Here is a 21438-nt window from a genome sequence, read left to right as displayed (position 1 = left end):
CCTCTGTCTCTGAAACCTCTTCTTCTATTTGACGGTCACAGTCCAGAATTTGGGATAAGGCTTCATTGACTGAACATCTTTCGGAGCTCATTTTTGAGTGTCTGTGTCAGAGATCAGCTGCTCTCGCTCTGAGAAGGAGAAGCTTGGGAAACTCATTTTAACCGAAGCATAATTATAAAAGTGCAATCAGAACCAGTCAAAACAAAATACATCAGACACTTGTTTATTTTGGATTTATCTATACACATGAAAGCCTCTGGGTCAAAATGACCTCCAACATCATGTTTTATACACAGTCTAGACAGACATCCCACAACACATCAGTGTGTCCACATTTTGAAGTTTCATGACTTCATGAGGTTCATGACCCTAAATGAGGAAAAGTAATTTAATTTCATGGAGAAAAAGAGAGGTTAACTAGTATTTTAGACAACTCAAAAGTGGAAATGAATCAAATTGACCCGCAACATAATAGCAAGGCTAGATATCTCAGAGTAGGCTTGCTTGAGTAAATAATACCAATAACATGCCTTTGACTCCCTGATCAGCACAGAAAGAATGTGACCTATTCTCTGATCAATGTGTGTGCGTCACAAAAATATATCAGAATAAATGTAAAACCATCATGAGACATTAATAGAAGAGCACAAAGAAAGTATTATTATTTTAATATAAAAAGTGCTACAAAAATGCAGTTACAATATTGTCTTTCAACACAGGACAGAATTAAAGTTGTTTTTTATTTCCCACAATTTGAATAATGCCTTTTAGCCCATGATTGTGTATTTACAAACTGTAATTTGTTACTTTAGCAATTCAATTAAATTTAGTAATCATCAAACTTGTAATCAAAGGTGTAGTCCTGTGTGGGCTCTGAATCCTGGATTTCTGTGAGGATCTCGGCCTGCGTGGGCTCTGTGTACGAACTCTCCACAGGGAACCACGAGTCATACCAGGAAGTAGTGCTCTCGGTCACCAGCTCCGCCGTCGTCGTGGGGGCCGGTGTGGTGGTCGTGGTGGCAACGGTCGTGGTGGTGGAGAGGTTGGCCCTGAGTCTCCGCAGGCGCAGCTGGCGCAGGCGCATCAGCCGTAAGCGGCGGAGATTCTTAGCATTCTGGGAGTCGGCCGCCCTGCCACCGGTGTCCGTCTTTGTGGTGTTCATGCTGCCAACGGCTCCACCACTGATGTCAATTCCTGCCTGGGGCGGTGCCTTGGTGACAAGCCGTATTGGCCTCTTGCCGTGGAGGTCCATGATCTGCTTGATGCGATCCCAGTTGGACTTGGCCAGGGTGAAGCTGCAGGGGGTGGCTCCGGAGTCGTAGCCCACCATGCACAGCCGGATCTGGGGAGTGTAGCCGTCGGCGCGGGCCATCACACGGTACTCCCCAGGGTTCAACAACCGCCAGTAGTCTCCGGCTGCAGCTACGGGGGGGAGAGGGGAGAGAGAAAAAGAGATAGAGACAGATGAAGAGGGAGGAAGAGGGGGTGAGAAAGGGAGGGAGCAGAAAGAGAGAGCGAGAGGATCAGAAATGTCATGTTATATAATCATTTTGGAAGGAACTACCATGTACATTTGTCTTTGGTCTTCCTCTGCGATGTGCTGTGTGTGTGTGTGGTTAAATGCAGGTTTACCAGTCTTGACGTCGTGCTTGATACCTTCCACAGAGATGGTGGCATTGGCCAGAGGTTTGCCCTCCATGTCCCTCACTATACCCTTTATCCCACGATGCACCTGGCACAGGAAACAGAACCTCTATCAGGGCTCAACGCTCAGATGACATCACTGGGCGCAATTCAATCAAGTACAGCATTTACTCAGTGGCATATAGGGAAAGGGGGATTCCTAGTCAGTTGTATAACTAAATGACTTCAACTGAAATGTATCTTCCGCATTTAACCCAACCCCTCTGAATCAGAGGTGCGGGGGCTGCCATAAACGTCATCCACGTCTTCGGCACCCGGGGAACAGTGGGTTACTGCCTTCCTCAGGGGCAGAACAACATATTTTTACCTTGTCAGCTTAGGGATTCAATCCAGCAACCTTTCGGTTACTGGCCCAACACTCTAACCACTAGGCTACCTGCCACCCTTACTTTCTTGGGGACCTGAATATTGACTGGTTTTCACCAAGCTGTCCGCTCAAGAGGAAGCTTCTTACTGTAACCACTGTCTGTAACCTGGTTCAGGTTATTAATTGACCTACCAGGGTGTTTACAAACACTACAGGAACAAGATCATCCACATGTATTGATCACATTTTTACTAATGCTGTAGAACTTTGTTCTAAAGCTATATCCATACCCATTGGATGCAGTGATCACAATATAGTGGCTATATCCAGGAATGCCAAAGTCCCAACAGCTGGGCCTAAAATAGTTTATAAGAGATTATAAGAGATTTTTCTGTTACTCATGTGGATGATGTTAAAAATATTTGTTGGTTTGATGTGATTAATGAGGAGCATCCAGACACTTCACTTGATGAATTTATGAAATTGCTTCTTCCAATAATTGATAAACATGCACCTGTTAAGAAACTGACTGTTAGAACTGTTAAGGCTCCATGGATTGATCAGGAATTGAAAAACTGTATGGTTGAAAGAGATGGGCAAAAGGAGTGGCTAATAAGTCTGTCTGTACATCTGACTGGCTTACTTACTGCAAATTGAGAAATTATATGACTAAACTCAACAAAAAGAAGAAACTTTATTATGAAGCCAAGATCAATGATATAAAGAATGATGGAAAAAAACTTTGGAGTTCTTTAAATGAAATTATGGGCAGAAAGTCAAATTCAACTCCATCTTTCATCAAATCAGATGGCTTATTCATCACAAAACCATTTGATGTTGCCAATTATTTTAATGATTATTTCATTGGCAAAGTGGGCAAACTTAGGCAGGAAATGCCCACGACAAACAGTGAGCAATTATATTCATGCATAAAAACACAAATATGAAAGTAAAGCAGTGCAAGTTTGAATTTTGTAAAGTTAGTGTGGGAGAGGTGGAAAAATTATTGTTAATGATCAATAATGACAAACCTCCTGGCATTGACAACTTAGATGGAAAGCTACTGAGGATGTTGGCTGACTCTATAGCCACTCCTATCTGTCCTATTTTTAATCTGAACCTAGAGGAAAGTCTTTGTCCTCAGGCCTGGGGGGAAGCCAAAGTAATTCCGCTACCCAAGAGTGGTAAAGCGGCCTTTACTGGTTCTAACAGCAGACCTATAAGCTTGCTGCCAGCTCTTAGCAAACTGTTGGAAAAAAATTGTGTTTGACCAAATACAATGCTATTTCTCTGTAAACAAATTAATAACAGACTTTCAGCATGCTTATAGAGAAGGGCAATCAACATGTGCTGCACTGACACAAATGAGTGATGATTGGTTGAAAGAAATTGATATTAAGAAGATTGTGGGAGCTGGTCTGTTAGATCTCAGTGCAGCCTTTGATATTATTGACCATAACCTGTTGTTGAAAAAACTTAAGTGCTATGGCTTTTCAACCTCTGCCATATCGTGGATTCAGAGCTATCTATCTAATAGAACTCAAAGGATTTCTTTAATGGAAGCGTCTCTAATGTCAAATATGTAAAGTGTGGTGTACCGCAGGGCAGCTCTCTAGGCTCTCTACTCTTTTCTATTTTTGCCAATGACCTGCCACTGGCATTAAACAAAGCATGTGTGTCCATGTATGCTGATGATTCAACCATATACGCACAGCTAATGAAGTCACTGAAACCCTTAACAAAGAGTTGCAGTCTGTTTTAGAATGGGTGGCCAGTAATAAACTGCTCCTGAACATCTCTAAAACTAAGAGCATTGTATTTGGTAGAAATCATTCCTTAAGTGCTAGACCTCAGCTGAATCTGGTAATGAATGGTGTGGCTGTTGAACAAGAGACTGAAGAGACTAAATTACTAAGTTACCTTAGATTGTAAACTGTCATGGTCAAAACATATAGATTCAATGGTTGCAAAGATGGGGAGAGGTCTATCCTAATAAAGAGATGCTCTGCTTTGTTGACACCACACTCCAAAAAGCAAGTTCTGCAGGCTCTAGTTTTGTCTAATCTTGATTATTGTCCAGGCGTGTGGTCCAGTGCTTCAAGGAAAGACCTAGTTAAGCTGCAGCTGGCCCAAAACAGAGCGGCTCTTAATTGTAATCAGAGGGCTGATATAAATAGTATGCATGCCAGTCTCTCTTGGCTAAGAGTTGAGGAGAGACTGACTGCATCACTTCTTCTTTTTATAAGAAACATTAATGTGTTGAAAATCCCAAATTGTTTGCATAGTCAACTTACACACAGCTCTGACACACACACTTATCCCACCAGACATGTCTTTTCATAGTCCCCAAATCCAGAACGAATTCAAGAAAACATACAGTATTATATAGAGCCTTTATTGCATGGAACTTCCTTCCATCTTATATTGCTCAAATAAACAGCAAACCTGGTTTCAAAAACAGATAAAGCAACACCTCGAAGCACAACGCCTCTCCCCTATTTGACCTAGATAGTTTGTGTGTATACCTTGATATGTAGGCTACGTGTGCCTTTTTAAAAATGTATGTAGTTCTGGCCTTGAGCTGTTCTTGTCTAATGATGTTCTGTATTATGTCATTCTGTATTATGTTTCATGTTTTGTGTGGACCCCAGGAAGAGTAGATGCTGCTTTTGCAACAGCTAATGGGGCTCCTAATAAAATACCAAAATACCAAATACCAAACTTTCATAAAATAACATAAAGTAACAAAAGGCACAGTAAAATACATTAAAAACAAGATAATATTAAACATTAATTTATGTTGTCTTTGTAGTGTGTATTCTGACCTGTTCTATGAAGGACAGTAGTGCCTCTCGGTTGTTCTCCCACTCCAGAGGTAGCTCACTCTCGTGTGGAAACTTGTCACAGCCCAGGAAGACGGACAGCTCAAAGCAGTTGGTGTGCAGGTAGCTGAAGTCATTCATACCTGGGGGTTTAAATCATGAGGGAAGTATAAAACATGAGATAGTGTTAATTAGGAGTTTCTTAACGCTTTCTGCTTCTCTCTATCTCTCTCTTTAACCTGATTCTTCATACTTCTTTCTTCCTCTCTCTGTCACACCCTGATCTGTTTCACCCATCTTTGTGCTTGTCTCCACCCACCTCCAAGTGTCGCACATCTCCCCCATTATCCCCAGTGTATTTATACCTGTGTTCTCTGTTTGTCTGTTGCCAGTTCATTTTGTTTCATCAAGCATACCAGCATTTTCCCCGTGTTCCTGTCTTGCTCTAGTTCCTGTTTTCCCGGTTTTGACCATTCTGCCTGCTCTGAGCCTGCCTGATGTTCTGTACCTTGTCACACCACCCTGGATTACTGACCTCTGCCTGTCCTGAGCCTACTTGCTGTTCTGTACCTTTTGGACTCTGCTCTGGATTACTGACCTCTGCCTGCCCTTGACCTGTCATTTGCCTGCCCCACTGTTTTTGTAATAAACTTTTGTTACCTCAATACTCTCTCTCCTTTTTTCTCCCTATCTCTCTCTCGCGCCCTCCTTCAGATTCCTCTCTTCTCTCGCCTCTCCTCCACTCTTCACGTCTGTCCCCGTCCCCATTGATACTCACTCCCCACCACAGGTTTCCAGCTGGCCCTGTTGATGATGCCCTGTCCCCCAGAGATGTCGTCGGTGTGGCAGGAGCCCCGCTGGGTCTCCGTCATGGTCAAGTGGCTGTGGGCGTACGACATGGCCAGCCAGCGGAACATGGTGTCATCTGCCGTCTCCCGTAGCGCGTCCCCGTTCTGACGCTGCATCCGGGCCCAGGTTTCCTCATTCATCTCATGGTCCATACCGGTTCGAGACCCACGCCGAGACCCCAACGTCTGTTGAAAGACACAGGAATCAGATTATGTTAATGTAATAGAAGATAGCAGGGCTGGAAATGGGATCCTATTCTCTTGGGTCCCTGTGCAGATATAAATCTATGGGTACGTCTGAAATTCCCTAGATAAAGATTCCCAATATAGGATATTATTTTTCCTGCTTTATCTTATTTCAGTCACAACTGAACCCACCCCTGCAGCCTTTGGAGGCCGCTGCATATCAAACGGGTATGCCACCACTTTTTCTCCCCCCTGCAAATTGGCTCCCAACACAAATGGGGTCCGCTCCATCCAGTTAATGACAGCTTTGGTCTCCAGGGCAACCTACAAAGAGAGAGAGAGAGAGAGAAAATAGAGATGTAACCCCAGAAATTGAAACTGTAGTATAATTGGAAGTTGCAGAGAGAGAGAGAGAAAGAGTGAGACAAAGCGAGAGAGAAAATAGAGACTGTAGTGTAATTGGAAATTGAACAGTACAAAATCAATAACAGAAACAACAACAACGTCTCGAGCCCAAACACCCACAGAGCCATTGAGGAAGTTCTCTGGGAGTGGGATGTGGTGATTGGGTACAATGCGTGGGACCCAGCCCCTGTCCTCTGCCCCCCACAGAACACTGTTGAGGTCCGGGAAGTTCTGGAAGATATCGTATCCCTCCTCCGTCCAGTGGCCCAGACCCCAGTTCCCCATCTCAGAGCCCTGGAGACGAGAGAGGAGAGGTGAGAAAATGCGATCTCTATTGGAGAGATTATTGCAAATACACTTCTTAGAGCAGGCAGTTTGGGACTAGAGGGGAGAGAAATTGGATATGGAACATTATGTAATGTTACATTGGTTCCAGTTTCATCAATTAATATATATCCCTTGTTGGAGCATCTTTCTGGAATGAGCCCAGGTCCCTCACCATCTCGTAAGCCAGTTCGTAGGCGTCTGGGTTGAGTGAGGGAACCAGGTGTATTCTCACACCCTCCACCAGGCGGCGCACTCGGGGGTTGTCGTCATTGTACTCCTTACACATGAACTGCATCAGCAGGAGGAGCAGCTCCCGCCCCAGCGCCTCGTTGCCATGGAGACCCGCCGTGTAGCGGAACTCCGGCTCACCTGTTGAGTAAGATGATGTCTTTATGTGACAGTGTTTTGTGATCACTTAGTATGTGTGCGAGTTCTGTTGCTGTATGGCTATTACCTATTACTCACTCGCACCTATTACTCACTCGCACACACACACACACACACACACACACACACACACACACACACACACACACACACACACACACACACACACACACACACACACACACACACACACACACACACACACACACACACCTGACTGGTGTTCCCCGGGGTTGTCAGAGATCTCCATGGCGTACATCTTCAGGCCAGCAGAACTCTTCCCAATGTTATAGATCCTTGTGATGTTAGGACACTCCTCATTTATCACCTTCATCATCTGGGAAGGAGAGAGGGAGGGAGGAGAGAGAAGGGAGGTGGGAGAGAGGAAGGGAGGAGAGAGATGTGGGAGTGATGGAGGGAGGGAGATGGGAGAGATCGAGGGAAAGATGGAAAGATGGAGGGAGCGAGGAGAGTGATGTGTTAGGTGGGCGTGACAGAGGAGGAGAGGGAGCAGGAGGAAAGAGTGGGAGAGGAGGAGAGAGAGAGGAGAGGGATGAGGGAGAGATGAAAGAGGGACAGTGGCTATCTCACCTGACATACCCACCTGTGCCCCACTCTCATTTCAGACTCACCTGTCTCATGTCCTTATAGTTGTGGTGTCTGTAGTCCAGGTCGTCTGTGGGGTGGACCTCATTCTCACTACGGAAGCTGCCTGCGGGGAGTGAAGGGAGGACAAACATTGGAAGCATGTGGTGGAATTCATATGGGCGATATCATTCATGGGAGAGTAACGGGGATGGTTGTTGGCGTGATTATGATCATTTTAGTTGTGGCGGATGAATCAGAATTAGTTGGGTAACATAGATAATTAAGATGTTTTATTTGCATAATATGCTTATGTGACATACTTGTCATTAGAATGTATCCATTTGGATAATGAATGTTGGCAGTTGCACTTTTCCCTCAGCTGGGGCTCAGTCACTTGGGGCCCAGAGAGGGGAGAGGTCAGGCTTGTCTTTCACATATCCCTGGTGCTATGCAGAATATCAGGAAGGGAGGAGGACAGAATGGAACATTGTCTACATATGTGTGTGTGTCTTACTGAGGATGGGCCTCTATGAGATAGCACTGACAGAGGAGATTTACGATGTCTTTGGGTAATAAAGCCTAAAGAGCATTCCAGATAACATGGTTCTGTTCTATACCGTACCAGGGAGAGACGGTTCCAGTTTGGAGTAGGAGGACCAGACACTGGTCTATACAATGAAAACTGTTGACACAGCAGTTGCTGTCTGCTATGTTTTATAGATATCTTTCATACAAAACTTAACCTTGTGACCCATTCTATGTATCTGTGGTTCGTCATGTACGTTGAGAGGGGTGTATCTTGGCTATAAAAGATCTTTGTACTTTTGTGTAGACACTTTTCAATGGTTCATTAGAGATAGCGCATCATTGAAAGTCAAGGGCTTTTGCAAAGCTCTTATTATTAAATATGTAGTTTAAGTATAACTCTGACTGGTGTGTGAAGTTTATAACTCTCCTCATTTGGTAATGCAGAAATTAGCCACCACAAGGTTCGGGAGGTGATGGAGTTAGGGATGTGATGAGGTTCTGGTGTTTTTGGAGGGGATGTTTTCACTGATGTGATGGGGTTATGTATTGTATTGTACTCACTTGGCAGTTGGCAGGCCATGACCTCAGCTCTGAGACACAGGCTACCGTTCCAGCTCTGGGGAAGGATACGGATGTAACGTGCCACGATTGGCCAATCAAACTGCACCATCACTGGAGTGTCCCTATCCACATTGCCATAGAACAACTGGAGGGATGGAGAGGGGAAAGATTAGAGAGGAGGAAAGTTGAGAGATAAATTGGATAATAAATTGGCAGCTGCGCTGACCAATCTTAAGAGGTTACTCACCCACTCAGCATAGCCATCGTGGAGCACCGTCCAATCACGACTGTCGTTACTGAAGGACACGTGGAACGTGGACACAAAATCTTCCCTGAAATACAGAAAGAGAGAGAAGAGTGAGAGAGAGAGAGAGAGAGAGAGAGAGAGAGAGAGAGAGAGAGAGAGCGAGAAAGAGACTTTACAAGTCATACGAATATCCAAATTGTGTAATCTTTAACATTCATAGTGCCAGTTGGTTCCACAGGAAATATTCAATTTCCTATTACTTTTTCCCGATAATCACTTTTGCAGCATTCTGCTTATCTAATGGATAAAAAACCTATTGATGTGTATGTTGTTTGGTTTGGATTCATTTCATGTGTTGTTCATTTCAAATCAATTGTGCAGGCTAATGGGGATTCCAACTGGCCCTGGTTGTGTGAACAGTGCAGTGACCCCGGGGCAGTGATCCCGGACAGCAGGACTTACGCTGTGTCTGAATTCCTGCCCTGTACAATTACTCCAGTGAACTCCACCTCTCTGCGAGCGTCCACCTCAAACCAGTGGTTATTCTCCTCTGGCTCTGCGCACCACGCACCCCCGTACACACCGTCGTCATCACCGGAACTCTGGGGAGACAAAATAATCCTCTCACTGGTCAATCATGCAGCATCCCCTAAAGATATAACTGAGGAGATAGCTGGAAGGAAAAGCTCCCTAGGGAGGAATGAACCTTGAGAGGAACCTGTGCCCATTTTCCAGTACTATGGTGGCAAGATGGCGCCGGCAGACATGGCAGCTCTGCTTCTAGCTCCAAAGCAACTTTGCAATATTTAGTATTTTGTGTTATTTCTTACATTATTAGCCGAGAACATTTTTTGTGTTATTGCATACAGCCGAAAATAACTTTTGGATATCAGAGCGACGGTAACTCACCAGCATTACGACCAGGAATATGACTTTACCAAATTGGATCCTTTGTTCGTACCCCCCAGGGCAATTGAACTTATCCCAGAGGCTGCTCCAAGACGCCGCCAGCAGAGAACAACTATTCGGAGTGGACTTCTAGTCCGACTCAGGAGGTGTGCACATCATCCACCACTTCCAAGTATATTACTCGCTAATGTTCAGTCTCTGGACAATAAAGTAAACGAGCTCAGGGTGAGGATCTCCTTCCAGAGAGACATCAGGGACTGTAACATACTCTCTTCCACAGAATCATGGCTCTCTCGGAATATACTGTCCCCGTTCATACAGCCAGCTGGGTTCTCAGTACATCGTGCAGACAGGAATAAAAAACTCTTCGGGAAGAACAAGGGCGGTGATGTATGTTTCATGATTAATAACTACTTATGGTGTGATTGTGATAACATAAAGAAACTCAAGTCCTTTTGTTCACCCGACCTAGGATACCTCACAATCAAATGCAGACCGTATTACCTCCCAAGAGAATTCTCTTTGGTTATAGTCACATCCGTGTATATTCCCCCTTAAGCCGATACCACGACGGCCCTCAAGGACCTACACTGGACATAATGCAAACTGGAAACCACATATCCTGAGGCCGCATTTATTGTAGCTGGAGATTTTAACAAAGAACATTTTAGGAAAACACTACCAAAGTTCTATCAACACATTTGCTGTAGTACTCACTCTGGTAAAACACTCCCCCTTTCGAAATGCCTACAAGGCCCTCCCCCGCCCTCCCTTCAGCAAATCAGATCCGAACTCCATTTTACTCCTTCCTTCCTATAGGCAGAAACTCAAACAGGATGTACCCATGCTAAGGTCTATTCAGCGCTAGTCTGACCAATTGGAATCCATGCTTCAAGATTGTTTTGATCACGCAGACTGGGATATGTTCCGGGTAGCCTCTGAGAATAACATTGACGGTGACTGAGTTCATCAGGAAGAGTATAGGGGATGTTGTTCCCACTGTGACTATTAAAACCTACCCAAAGCAGAAAACATGGATAGATGGCAGCATTCACGCAAAACTTAATGCAAAAGCGTGAACCATCGCATTAACAATGGCAAGGTGACTGGGAATATGGTCGAATACAAACAGTGTAATTATTCTCTCCGTAAGGCAATCAAACAGGCAAAACGTCAATACAGAGACAAAGTGGAGTCGCAATTCAACGGCTCAGACAAGAGACAATCACAGATTACAACGGGAAAACCAGCCACGTCGCGGACAACAATGTTTTACTCTCAGACAAGCTAAACACCCTTTTCACCCGCTTTGAGGATAACACAGTGCCACCAACGCAGCCTGCACCCAAGGACCGTGTGCTCTCATTCTCCGTGGCCGATGTGAGTACAACATTTAAGCGTGTTAACCCTCGCAAGGCTGCCGGCCCAGACGACATCCCTAGTCGCGTCCTCAGAGCATTCGCAGACCAGCTGGCTGGAGTGTTTACGGACATATTCAATCTCCCCCTATCCCAGTCTGCTGTCCCCACGTACTTCAAGATGTCTACCATTGTTCCTGTACCCAAGAAAGCAAATGTAACTGAACTAAATGCCCCGTTACACTCACTTCTGTCATCATGAAGTGCTTTGAGAGGCTAGTTAATGATCATATCATTTCTACCTTACATGACACCCTAGACCCACTTCAATTCGACCCAATAGATCCACAGACAAAGCAATCGCCATCGCACTGCACACTCTTCTATCCCATTTGGACAGCAGGAATACCTACGTAAGAATGCTGTTCATTGACTATAGCACAGCCTTCAACACCATAGTACCCTCCAAGCTCATCATTAAGCTCGGGGCCCTGGGTCTGCACCACGCCTTGTGCAACTGGGTCCTTGACTTCCTGACGGGCCGCCCCCAGGTGGTGAAGGTAGGAAACAACACCTCCACTTCGCTGACCCTCAACACAGGGACCCCACAAGGGTGCATGCTCAGCCCCCTCCTGTACTCCCTGTTCACCCATGACTGCTTGGCCACACATGCCTGCAACTCAATCATCAAGTTTGTAGAATACACAACCGTAGTAGGCCTGATTACCAACAATGGAAACAGCAGAGGGAGCAAGCCCCTATCCACATCGATGGGACCGCAGTGGAGAAGGTGGAAAGCTTCAATTTTCTCCGCGTACACATCACTGACAATCTGAAATGGACTACCCACACAGACAGTGTGGCGAAGAAGGCGTAAAAGCGCATCTTCAACGGCAGGAGGCTAAAGAAATTTGGCTTGGCCTGTAAGACCCCCACAAACTTTTACTGATGCACAATTGTGAACATCCTGTCAGGCTGTGTCCCCGCCTGGTACGGCAACTGCACCACCCACAGCCGCAGGGCTCTCCAGAGGGTGGTGCGGCGCATCCCCGGGGGCACACTGCCTGACCCCCAGGACACCTACAGCACCCAATGTCACAGGAAGGCCAAAAAGATCATCATGGACATCAACCAACCGAGGAACGGCCTGTTCACCCCGCTATCATCCAGAAGGCAAGGTCAGTACAGTTGCATCAAAGCTGGGACCTAGAGACTGAAAAACAGCTTCTATCTCAAGGCCATCAGACTGTTAAATAGCTGGCTACCACCTGGCTACTCAACCCTGCATCTTAGAGGCTGCTGCCCTATATACATAGACTTGGAATCACTGGTCACATTAATAATGGAACACTAGTCACTTTAATAATGTTTACATACTGCTTTACTCATCTCATATGTATATACTGTATTTTATTCTACTGTATTTTAGTCAATGCCACTCCGACATTGCTCGTCCTAATATTTATATATTTCTTGATTGCATTCTTTTACTTTTAGATTTGTGTGTATTGTTGTGAATTGTTAGATACTACTGCACTGTTGGAGCTAGGAACACAAACATTTTGCTACACCCACAATAACATCTGCTAAACACGTGTATGTGACCAATAACATTTTATTTTATTTGGTGTCCAGTATGTAGTATTCTAAGTTTAAATATCTGCAGTACTATGGTGTGTATGTTATGTAGTATATATTATAGAATACAGTGTGTACCTGCATGTGGAGCCTGCCCCTCTAAGCAGAGAAACCGTGGTGAGACTGAGACAAGGCAATACTATGGTGTAGTACTGTGTATCTCTATACTATAGTGTAGTGTAGTATAGTGTACTCTGTGTACCTGCATGTTGAGCCTGCCTCTCTGAGCTGAGAAGCCGTGGTGAGACTGAGACGAGGCCAGCAGCTGGTCATCATCAACACGATGGGACTCCAGGCCTAGAGGAGGGCATTCTGAGAAAACCAAACAAGACAACTGAAAACTAATGGGACACACTCCAAAACAAACAGTTCAGTCAGCCATGCTAAATGTTTTGGTCTGTAGTCGTCAAGAGCAACAGGCTAAAAACACAGTCCAATACTGACCACATCTTACACAAACAAACACACGCACGCACACTTACCCACAAACACACACAAAGCTTTTTTGAATTCTGAAAGGGAAATAAGGGAATGGTTGTTTTCAAGTGCGGCAAAAGATTTTTGCTTTCTCATAGCATTCTTTTTCCTTTTTATGAGGTCTCGGAGGCCATAACACGAGTCTCAGATCTGGCACTTGGAAGAGAAAGAGAGAGTGAGAAAGAGAGAGAACAGGCGAGTCGTCTCCCAGTCTGACTGTACAGTAAACATCTATTTCTGGCCGGATCAGAAGGCTGATTGGGGAGAAAACAAGGTTACTACAGGAAACAGAAGAAAACAGGCCAGCATTCCAACAGTATCTAACTGCGACAGATAAACACTCACATATCAAAGACTGTGCCCGAGACATTTACTGTAGGGAAGGGTTGGGAGTATAGGGTTAGGGGTTCAAGTAAAGTTGAAGCTGATCATTGATGAATATGATTATGAAAACCGGTATTGAGGTGATTTTCTTACTCTTGGACTCGGCGTGTAACGGGATCTGCCTCAGCCTCTCCTCCTCTTCCTCTTCCCACATCTTCCTCAGCCGCTCCACTGTGGTGCAAGACACCGCCATTACTCTCCAGCTCAGCAAGTATCAAATACTGTACTTTCATATGTGCTGCCGGTATAGCACTGCACAGTTACTGCCATTCCATTACCCTCCAATAAGTCTGCATATTCTCATAAACAGACGGCTCAGTTTACTCTATGAAACTGTACTGATAGGCCTACACTGAGTGGTGAATTTAACTCCACTTTACATCATCAAATGTACACTTGAAATCGCTCAGCCTGCTCTGCACACACTCAAAATTAACCCCAACCCCCCTCCTACCCTCCCTCCCTTCTTCCCTCTCTTCATCCCTCCCCCCTTGTCTGTCTCACTGATACTGAGGCCCAGGGCCCCAACACGTGACAGCAGCTGTTTTGATAAACCCTATTATTTTCCTTATCGCTCTCCCTCTCCCCCTTTCTCTCTTTCTCAATCCACCCCATTCTCTCTCCAACAGCCACATGGAGATTGACTTCTGTCCTTCCACTCCCCGATATTGACAACATCGCAATCCACAGGATATAACATACCTTGTCCCATAAACAACCCAGTCGTCTAAGTGATGAATTAACACGTAAGGGTGTCCTAAAGGGACAGAGCTACAGGGTTCTTCCTGACAGAAAGATCAAAGGGATTCAGACCTTTTTCCTCCTTCTCCTTGCGAGCTTTCTCTGCCTCCTCCTCTAGCTTCTTAGCTGCCACTGTGGAGAGAGAAAGAGAGCAAGAGGTTAGATGTTACAGATGGGAGTGCTCTTACACAGCATGATAAATAACCAGACAGACAGGTGGTGTACCTACAATCTGCATAATCATACTCTTCGTACCAGGGCATGGGCGGCACGGTGGTTTCCTCTGAAAGAAAAATGTATTTATTTGTGTGCATGTTAAATAAATGCAAAATAAACGATTGAAACTAGTTCTGTAATTTGTTACGTGACGGGATTGGCTGTTACCTGGTACATACATAATGACCTCAGTGGTGGTCCTCTCACTGTCAGCTGTAAACAGACGTTTAGATGTCTTAAAGGGCTGAACAACAACAGTTTTCTGTTTCTGTACTCTACACGAACGTGTTTCCTCTCAACTGTCACGAACATTAGGCTTTGACAATATTAGTGTCTTGCTTTTTTTGTCATTTCTTATAGATGACGTATGATCATAATCTCTGCCAAGCTGAACTCATGCATCAAAACAGAGAAGATTGGAGTGAAAGTGACTGTTGAGTCAAGTCAGACGCACGCTTGGCATCCCAGTAATCTTGGTCATGCTCTGTCAGAGTCTTGGAGCCAGTAGAGGGAGGTGTGGGCCCTGAGGGTCTCCTGTCTACTGGACAGAAAAAACACACACACACAAACCCCAACGCAGAGTCAACAGAGAACTATTGGCTACAATACCTGCGCATTGCGAATGAATGAGATTATACTGAAAAGTTACATTGACGTGACCTGCTTGTTTTCAAAGGTCTAACGCGAAAAGAACCAGCTCATAGCACAGAGATAAGCTGATTTCTCATATGTGATCCCATTGTCTTATATCAAACCATCTCTTACCCTGGCCTGGCTCTTTGGGCGCCTTGGGAGTCACAGGTGGAATCACTGCAGAGAGAGTTCTGTTAAGTCACCAACCGTTCTATTCAGTCACAAACCAACACACTATATTAAAAGACTATATTGTCTACTCAACCTACAGCCCAGCTGCACTGAAAGACTAACGTGATATTGCAAAGCATCTTTGGGTCCTAGAAAAGCGCTGTATAAATCAAATAAACATCTGTAACATTATTATTAAAGCCTCTGTATAAGTACATCTGTAACATTATTATTAAAGCCTCTGTATGAGTACATCTGTAACATTATTATTAAAGCCTCTGTATGAGTACATCTGTAACATTATTATTAAAGCCTCTGTATAAGCACATCTGTAACATTATTATTAAAGCCTCTGTATAAGTACATCTGTAACATTATTATTAAAGCCTCTGTATGAGTACATCTGTAACATTATTATTAAAGCCTCTATAAGTACATCTGTAACATTATTATTAAAGCCTCTGTATAAGTACATCTGTAACATTATTATTAAAGCCTCTGTATAAGTACATCTGTAACATTATTATTAAAGCCTCTGTATGAGTACATCTGTAACATTATTATTAAAGCCTCTGTATAAGTACATCTGTAACATTATTATTAAAGCCTCTGTATGAGTACATCTGTAACATTATTATTAAAGCCTCTATAAGTACATCTGTAACATTATTATCAAAGCCTCTGTATAAGTACATCTGTAACATTATTATTAAAGCCTCTGTATAAGTACATCTGTAACATTATTATTAAAGCCTCTGTATAAGTACATCTGTAACATTATTATTAAAGCCTCTGTATAAGTACATCTGTAACATTATTATTATAAAGCCTCTGTATAAGTACATCTGTAACATTATTATTAAAGCCTCTATAAGTACATCTGTCCCAGCCCAGCTCAATCAGCAGTTTCTCCTCCTCTTCCTCCAAAGTGGGTTTTCTGGCCACCGGATTCACCCCTTCGTCCTTCCTTCCAGTCGTCTTGGAGGCCTTTGTAGCTTTGGGCTTGGTGACCTTGGGTGCCTTGGTGGCTTTAGGTGCCTTGGTAGCCTTGGGCTTCTTGGGTGCCTTGGTGGCTTTAGGTGCCTTGGTAGCCTTGGGCTTCTTGGGTGCCTTGGTGGCTTTCGGTGACTTGGGGGCTTTCTGCTTCTTGGCTTTGGCCTCCCTCTCTGCAGCTTTCTTTGCCCTGGCTGAAGAGAGAGAGAGAGAGAGAGAGAGAGACAGAGAGAGAGAGAGAGAGAGAGAGAGAGAGAGAGAGAGAGAGAGAGAGATAGTGTGAGAAAAAGCGTTCAAATTAAAAATGACAACCACCATTACTACACCCTAGCTCCATCCAGCAAATTAGAGAAAGAGAATAAAAGGTTGGAACAGAAAACGGGACCACTAGCTACAGCGAGAGAGAGAGAGAAATCTCTCCACAGGTATCCCTTTGCCCTATCTTTCCCTCTCTTCTCTTTCCTATTTCCTGAAGGACAGGTCTGAACACATTCCCCCTCTCCCACAGGGCTCAATGGTTCAGTAATGAAGCTGAACCCTTGTACGGACAGACAGGGTCAGCCAGGTCACTGATTTGTTTTGGTTTGCAGGCCAGGCAGCCAGCTGGCCAAGCTCAAACCCACTGTGTTGACGGTCCTTCAACTCTCTGAGTGTCGACAGCTGTCCAACTGTTCCTGGTTGGTTCGTTGTGGCTTGTGGATAATGCTTCATTAATGGTATAATAATTTACATTTCAGTCCCCGCACCAAGCAAAAAGTTGAGTTGTAGAGCTACAGTGCTCACCCAGGAAAGTATTGTGGAATACTACTATTTCATATAATGATTTAAAAGAAGTTTACTTATGGTTAACAAACCTTTTTTTAAACTAGTTTGTAATCAAAAGTGTTCAGAGACTTGCCATACTCAGAGACACTGCAGCTGTGGAAAGAGACTAGTCAACCACTGCCATCCATGTAATTGCCCTCAGACTAGCAGACAGACATAGGACTGTAACAGACAGAGTAGCAACATAACTATCCCCAGACTAGCAGACAGACACAGGACTGTAACAGACAGAGTAGCAACATAACTATCCCCAGACTAGCAGACAGACACAGGACTGATACAGACAAAGAAGTGCTTGTTTTCTCCCAGTAGACTTCAGTAGACCTGCTCCTGCAGCCCTGCTATGTATGGTTCCATGATCACAGCATTACCTAGCTGTCTAAAATATAAATGTCAACATCCTCACACACACAGCCAGGCCAGCTAAACACACTGCCCAGGAAACGGTCTGCTCTTTCTCTGTCTACGCACCTTTTCCACTAACATTCTATTGGTAGGTAAGGATTTTCCTCAAGTGCTGTTAACCAATGAATAAGTGAGAACTCAAGCCTGAAGAAGGCTGTTTTGTCCATGAAGATACGTGGATATCTGAAGGTATAAACAAGGAAGCACTCCTGGATCCCTGTGAGACATCTTTGGCACTGTGAATCATGCCATTTTATCACAAGTTAAATACATAAATCAAGCAATTTTTGTTCATAATTGTATCTCCCTGCAGCACAACCATAATGAAAGATCACTCAGTGGTTCCCGGTTCTGCAAACTCAGCCTTTTTTATGTAGCCTCATTCTAACAGCCTGGAACGGATTTGGAAAGAACTAGCAGAGTTGTGGCTTGCAGTGGAAAATGTAATAGTGCAGACATTAAACATCAATTCCATTGTTACAATTGGGCCCAGTCATAAAGTCTCTCTGCTTACTGTGAAATGTTTTTGTATTTTACACAAATCTTCTGGAAATTGACGGCCTGGGTATGCAGAAAGATGTTATAATGTATTCAATCAGATAGCCAAACAATGCAATATTTTCTCTCAGATAAATGATATAAAGTGTGAAACCCAAGATGTGTTGGTTCTGCCACGAAAATGCTGTCAGACTGCTAAGTAAGTGTATATCACAGTAACCCTCTCCCTCATCCCTGAATTACTGTAGTGTTTGCCACACATACGCACACACGCACACAGGCATGCATGCAGACACACACGCAACAACACACACACACGCACCACACACTTACTCACAACCTAACCTAATGTAGAAAGCGTGAAAAGACACCTGAGCGGAGTCCCCCCGGATCCGTTTCTCAGGGGAAACAGGAAGTTAAGTTGAAAATACTGTATCCTTGAAAACCGGAAACATACACTTTCTTCCCGCTGAGAGTGAACACAACTCTGCATCAGCTAAACACCACATGGTTACGAACCGGTTGAATCCACTGTAGGGAATCTTCCCACTTTTCCACTACAACAGAAAGTTGTAAAACTTTTTAAGTGAACTGTATGTATATGTATATGTATACATGCCTCTTAGAAAATTGGTCTTCGGAGATAATTGGTGGATAATAAAGACTACTGCACTACAGAGTCTAGACGTCAACAGTCTCACTGAAAACATATTGTTGACAGATAACTGTGTGTTTTCCCCATGCAATGGAGAGTGTAGAGAGGATGGAGATAAAGGGGGGATGGGGAAGAGGGACGTAAGAGGAGGGTAAAGAGAGAAGGGTTATAAAAAGAAGGATGATGAAGGGATGGAAAGGAAACCCACTGAACCACCCCTTACCACCCTGCTTCTACCCCTTACCACCCCGCTTCTACCATGAGCCAGACCAGATGTGTTTGCCATCTACACATGCAAGCACGCACACACACACAAGCACACACACACATGCACACTGCTGAACTGGGATGTTTCCCACTGCCTGTGAGAAATTGTGAGTGAGAAATTGTAATTTTTGACAGTAAGATGCTCAAGGAATGACTTAGTACTATTATTACATATCTAAACTATAGAGAAACAACATGATAGAAAAGTGCTGCAGCTCAGTTACCCTCCTCTCTCAGATTCGATAGCATCAGGCATGTTGGGTTTGGATGAGACACACTACATTGGTTGGCTCTATGCACACGTTTCAGAGAGGAGTGTGTGGGATGCATTCATCTGGGAGCTCTACTGGACCAGGATCAGTGCCTCTGTCAAGGTCTCCACGCATGTTTGTGAGCAAGACGCAACAAGGGGAAAACTGGGCCAAGCCTTTGGTAAGTTTGTTCCCAAGAGGTTGTTACAGGGATTGCTGGTTGATGGCCCACCATGAAGATACAGTCAAGGAGAGAAAGAGGACAAAAAAAGAAGAAGAAGAAGAACTGAAGGAGCCACCTCTTACCTGCCTCTACCTCCTCAGGAGATTTCTTCTTCTTTGGTTTGCTCTCCTCCACCTCCACGCCAGGGTCGTCCATCATAACCACCTCCCTGTCTTCCTCCACCTCTCTCCCATGTGCCACAGGTCCAGCCTGTCTCACCTGTGTCTGGACACGTGCAGTCTCCTGTCCCTCTACACCTCCAGCCCAGCATAGAACCCAGCAGCACAGGGCCAGAGACACCCACAAACTCAACACTGCACCCCTCATCTTCTTACTACACTCAGAACCAGGACCAGAACTCGCAGTGCAACCTGACCCCAGCTCTACAAAGGCCTTATCTGCCGTGCAAGAGAAGATTCCTCAGTCACTCTGGTTGCACCAACAAAACAAAGGCAAGGTTGCAGACCAAATAGGCCACCTAATGTTTCCGTGATGCACAAAATCCTCAGGCCACCCACAGTCTCTCACACAGACCAGTCAGAGTAGTCAGCTAACAGATGACCTGCATGTGCTAGATGAGCATCCAACAGTCCTCAGGTTTAGAAGAAGTCTCCGCCGGAGTCAGTCTGTCTTGAAGAGTCTCTAAGAGCGTGAAGAGTCTCTAAGAGCCAGGAGACTGAAGAAAAGATTGTCGAAATCTTTGCTGTGTAGAAAGTTTTGGTTTGTAGAATCTGTGGTGAACACTTTGGTGTGCAGATGTGTATAGAACTTAGTCTTGTTTGGTGGTGTGTCAGAGAGAAGAGAGGAGGAGGATATAGCTGTGGGCTCAGGGTTTTTAAGCAGCCTCCTGGCAGAGACCAAGGAAAGGAACCGCAGATGCATGCAGGAGTCTGGAGTCTCAGAAGCAGTTACACAGCACACCTCCTGGCTCCCGTCTGTTCCTCTCCCTCTCACTCCTCTGTAGGCATTCTTCTCTTATCCCCTCTCCTCCTCTCCCTCTATCCCCCTCTCCCTCTCTTCACTAAACACAGGGGAGGAGCCTTCCACACTTCACATTCCAGAGGAGGAGAGATAGAGAGGGAGAAAGAAAAGAGAAAAGAGAAGAATAGTAATGAGAAAAAAACTTTTAAAGAACGTTTAGACTCAAAAGTTGACAAAAGTTGACAATTGACAAGGCATTTGCACAGAAAGACAAAATAGTGAATCCATTTTGTCCAGCTAGGTCAACATGTTCAATGTGTTCCGGGAAAAACAACAGTATTTACACATGAAATGATTTGTTGGAGAGGAAAACTCATTCCATCTTTAAGAATGTACCCACTCCGTGTGGTTGGATATGAGTGCTTCAGCAGACTTGCTAGAAGACTGCACACACACACACACACACACACACACACACACACACACACACACACACACACACACACACACACACACACCCTCACACACACACACACACACACACACACACACACACACACACACACACACACACACACACACACACACACACACACCAAAACAACACAGCTCAGCTTCACATGCCTCCAGGTCATACAGGAGATGTCAGGACCTATCCCTCTCGCCTACTCTGCTCTCAAGCAGAAAAGAGGAGAGAAAGAGAGAGAAAAAAAGAGAGAGAAAGGGTGGAAAGGAGAGTGTGAGCTGAAAGTGAATTTCCCCCCAAAAAATACATGAAGCTACACTGGTTCCCAAAGGTGGGTCGGGACATAGCGGTGACTTGCAGTTCATTCCTTCAAAGTTCTCTGGGTTCTGGCTAGAAACATTGAATGAGAAAGAACCTACAGCTTTGCTTTGGTCGATATACTCTAATAACAAAGAAATATGTTTGTTACTATTCATTCGTCATAGACTTTTACCGAA

General features: G+C 44.6%; 1 protein-coding gene across 2 annotated transcripts; it reads right to left on the bottom strand.

Moving 5' to 3' along the window:
• Positions 1 to 651: 651 nt before the first annotated feature.
• On the bottom strand, positions 652 to 20549 carry LOC106562983 (inactive carboxypeptidase-like protein X2). 2 transcript variants are annotated; one of them, XM_014128151.3, is made up of 21 exons: positions 19638 to 20549; positions 16316 to 16624; positions 15399 to 15443; positions 15088 to 15174; positions 14802 to 14846; positions 14647 to 14700; positions 14490 to 14549; positions 13770 to 13847; positions 13018 to 13127; positions 9373 to 9512; positions 8911 to 8995; positions 8664 to 8808; positions 7619 to 7698; positions 7200 to 7323; positions 6772 to 6968; positions 6393 to 6566; positions 6060 to 6191; positions 5612 to 5867; positions 4837 to 4976; positions 1633 to 1732; positions 652 to 1422 (listed from the first exon to the last, which is right to left on the bottom strand). In XM_014128151.3, the coding sequence occupies exons 1-21, from the start codon at positions 19879 to 19881 to the stop codon at positions 827 to 829; spliced, it is 3201 nt and encodes a 1066-aa protein (XP_013983626.1). In that variant the 5' UTR covers positions 19882 to 20549; the 3' UTR covers positions 652 to 826. The 2 variants fall into 2 exon arrangements, with proteins under 2 accessions (XP_013983626.1, XP_013983627.1); XM_014128152.3 differs by having other exon boundaries at positions 15088 to 15171.
• Between the last annotated feature and the right edge of the window lie 889 nt (positions 20550 to 21438).

Source organism: Salmo salar, chromosome 11 (genome assembly GCF_965601325.2).
Source record: "Salmo salar chromosome 11, fSalSal1, whole genome shotgun sequence".
In the NCBI taxonomy this organism is placed as follows: Eukaryota; Metazoa; Chordata; class Actinopteri; order Salmoniformes; family Salmonidae; genus Salmo; species Salmo salar.
Note: the sequence above shows the minus strand (reverse complement) of the source record. Positions and strands in the feature narration are given on the sequence as shown.

Coding starts and splice junctions, on each gene's coding strand:
- LOC106562983 (XM_014128151.3), bottom strand. CDS start 19,881: ATGAGGGGTGCAGTGTTGAGTTTGTGGGTGTCTCTGGCCCTGTGCTGC. Junction 16,625..19,637: donor TCCTGAGGAGGTAGAGGCAG/GTAAGAGGTGGC, acceptor CTCTCTCTTCAG/CCAGGGCAAAGAAAGCTGCA. Junction 14,701..14,801: donor GGTCATTATGTATGTACCAG/GTAACAGCCAAT, acceptor TTTTTCTTTCAG/AGGAAACCACCGTGCCGCCC.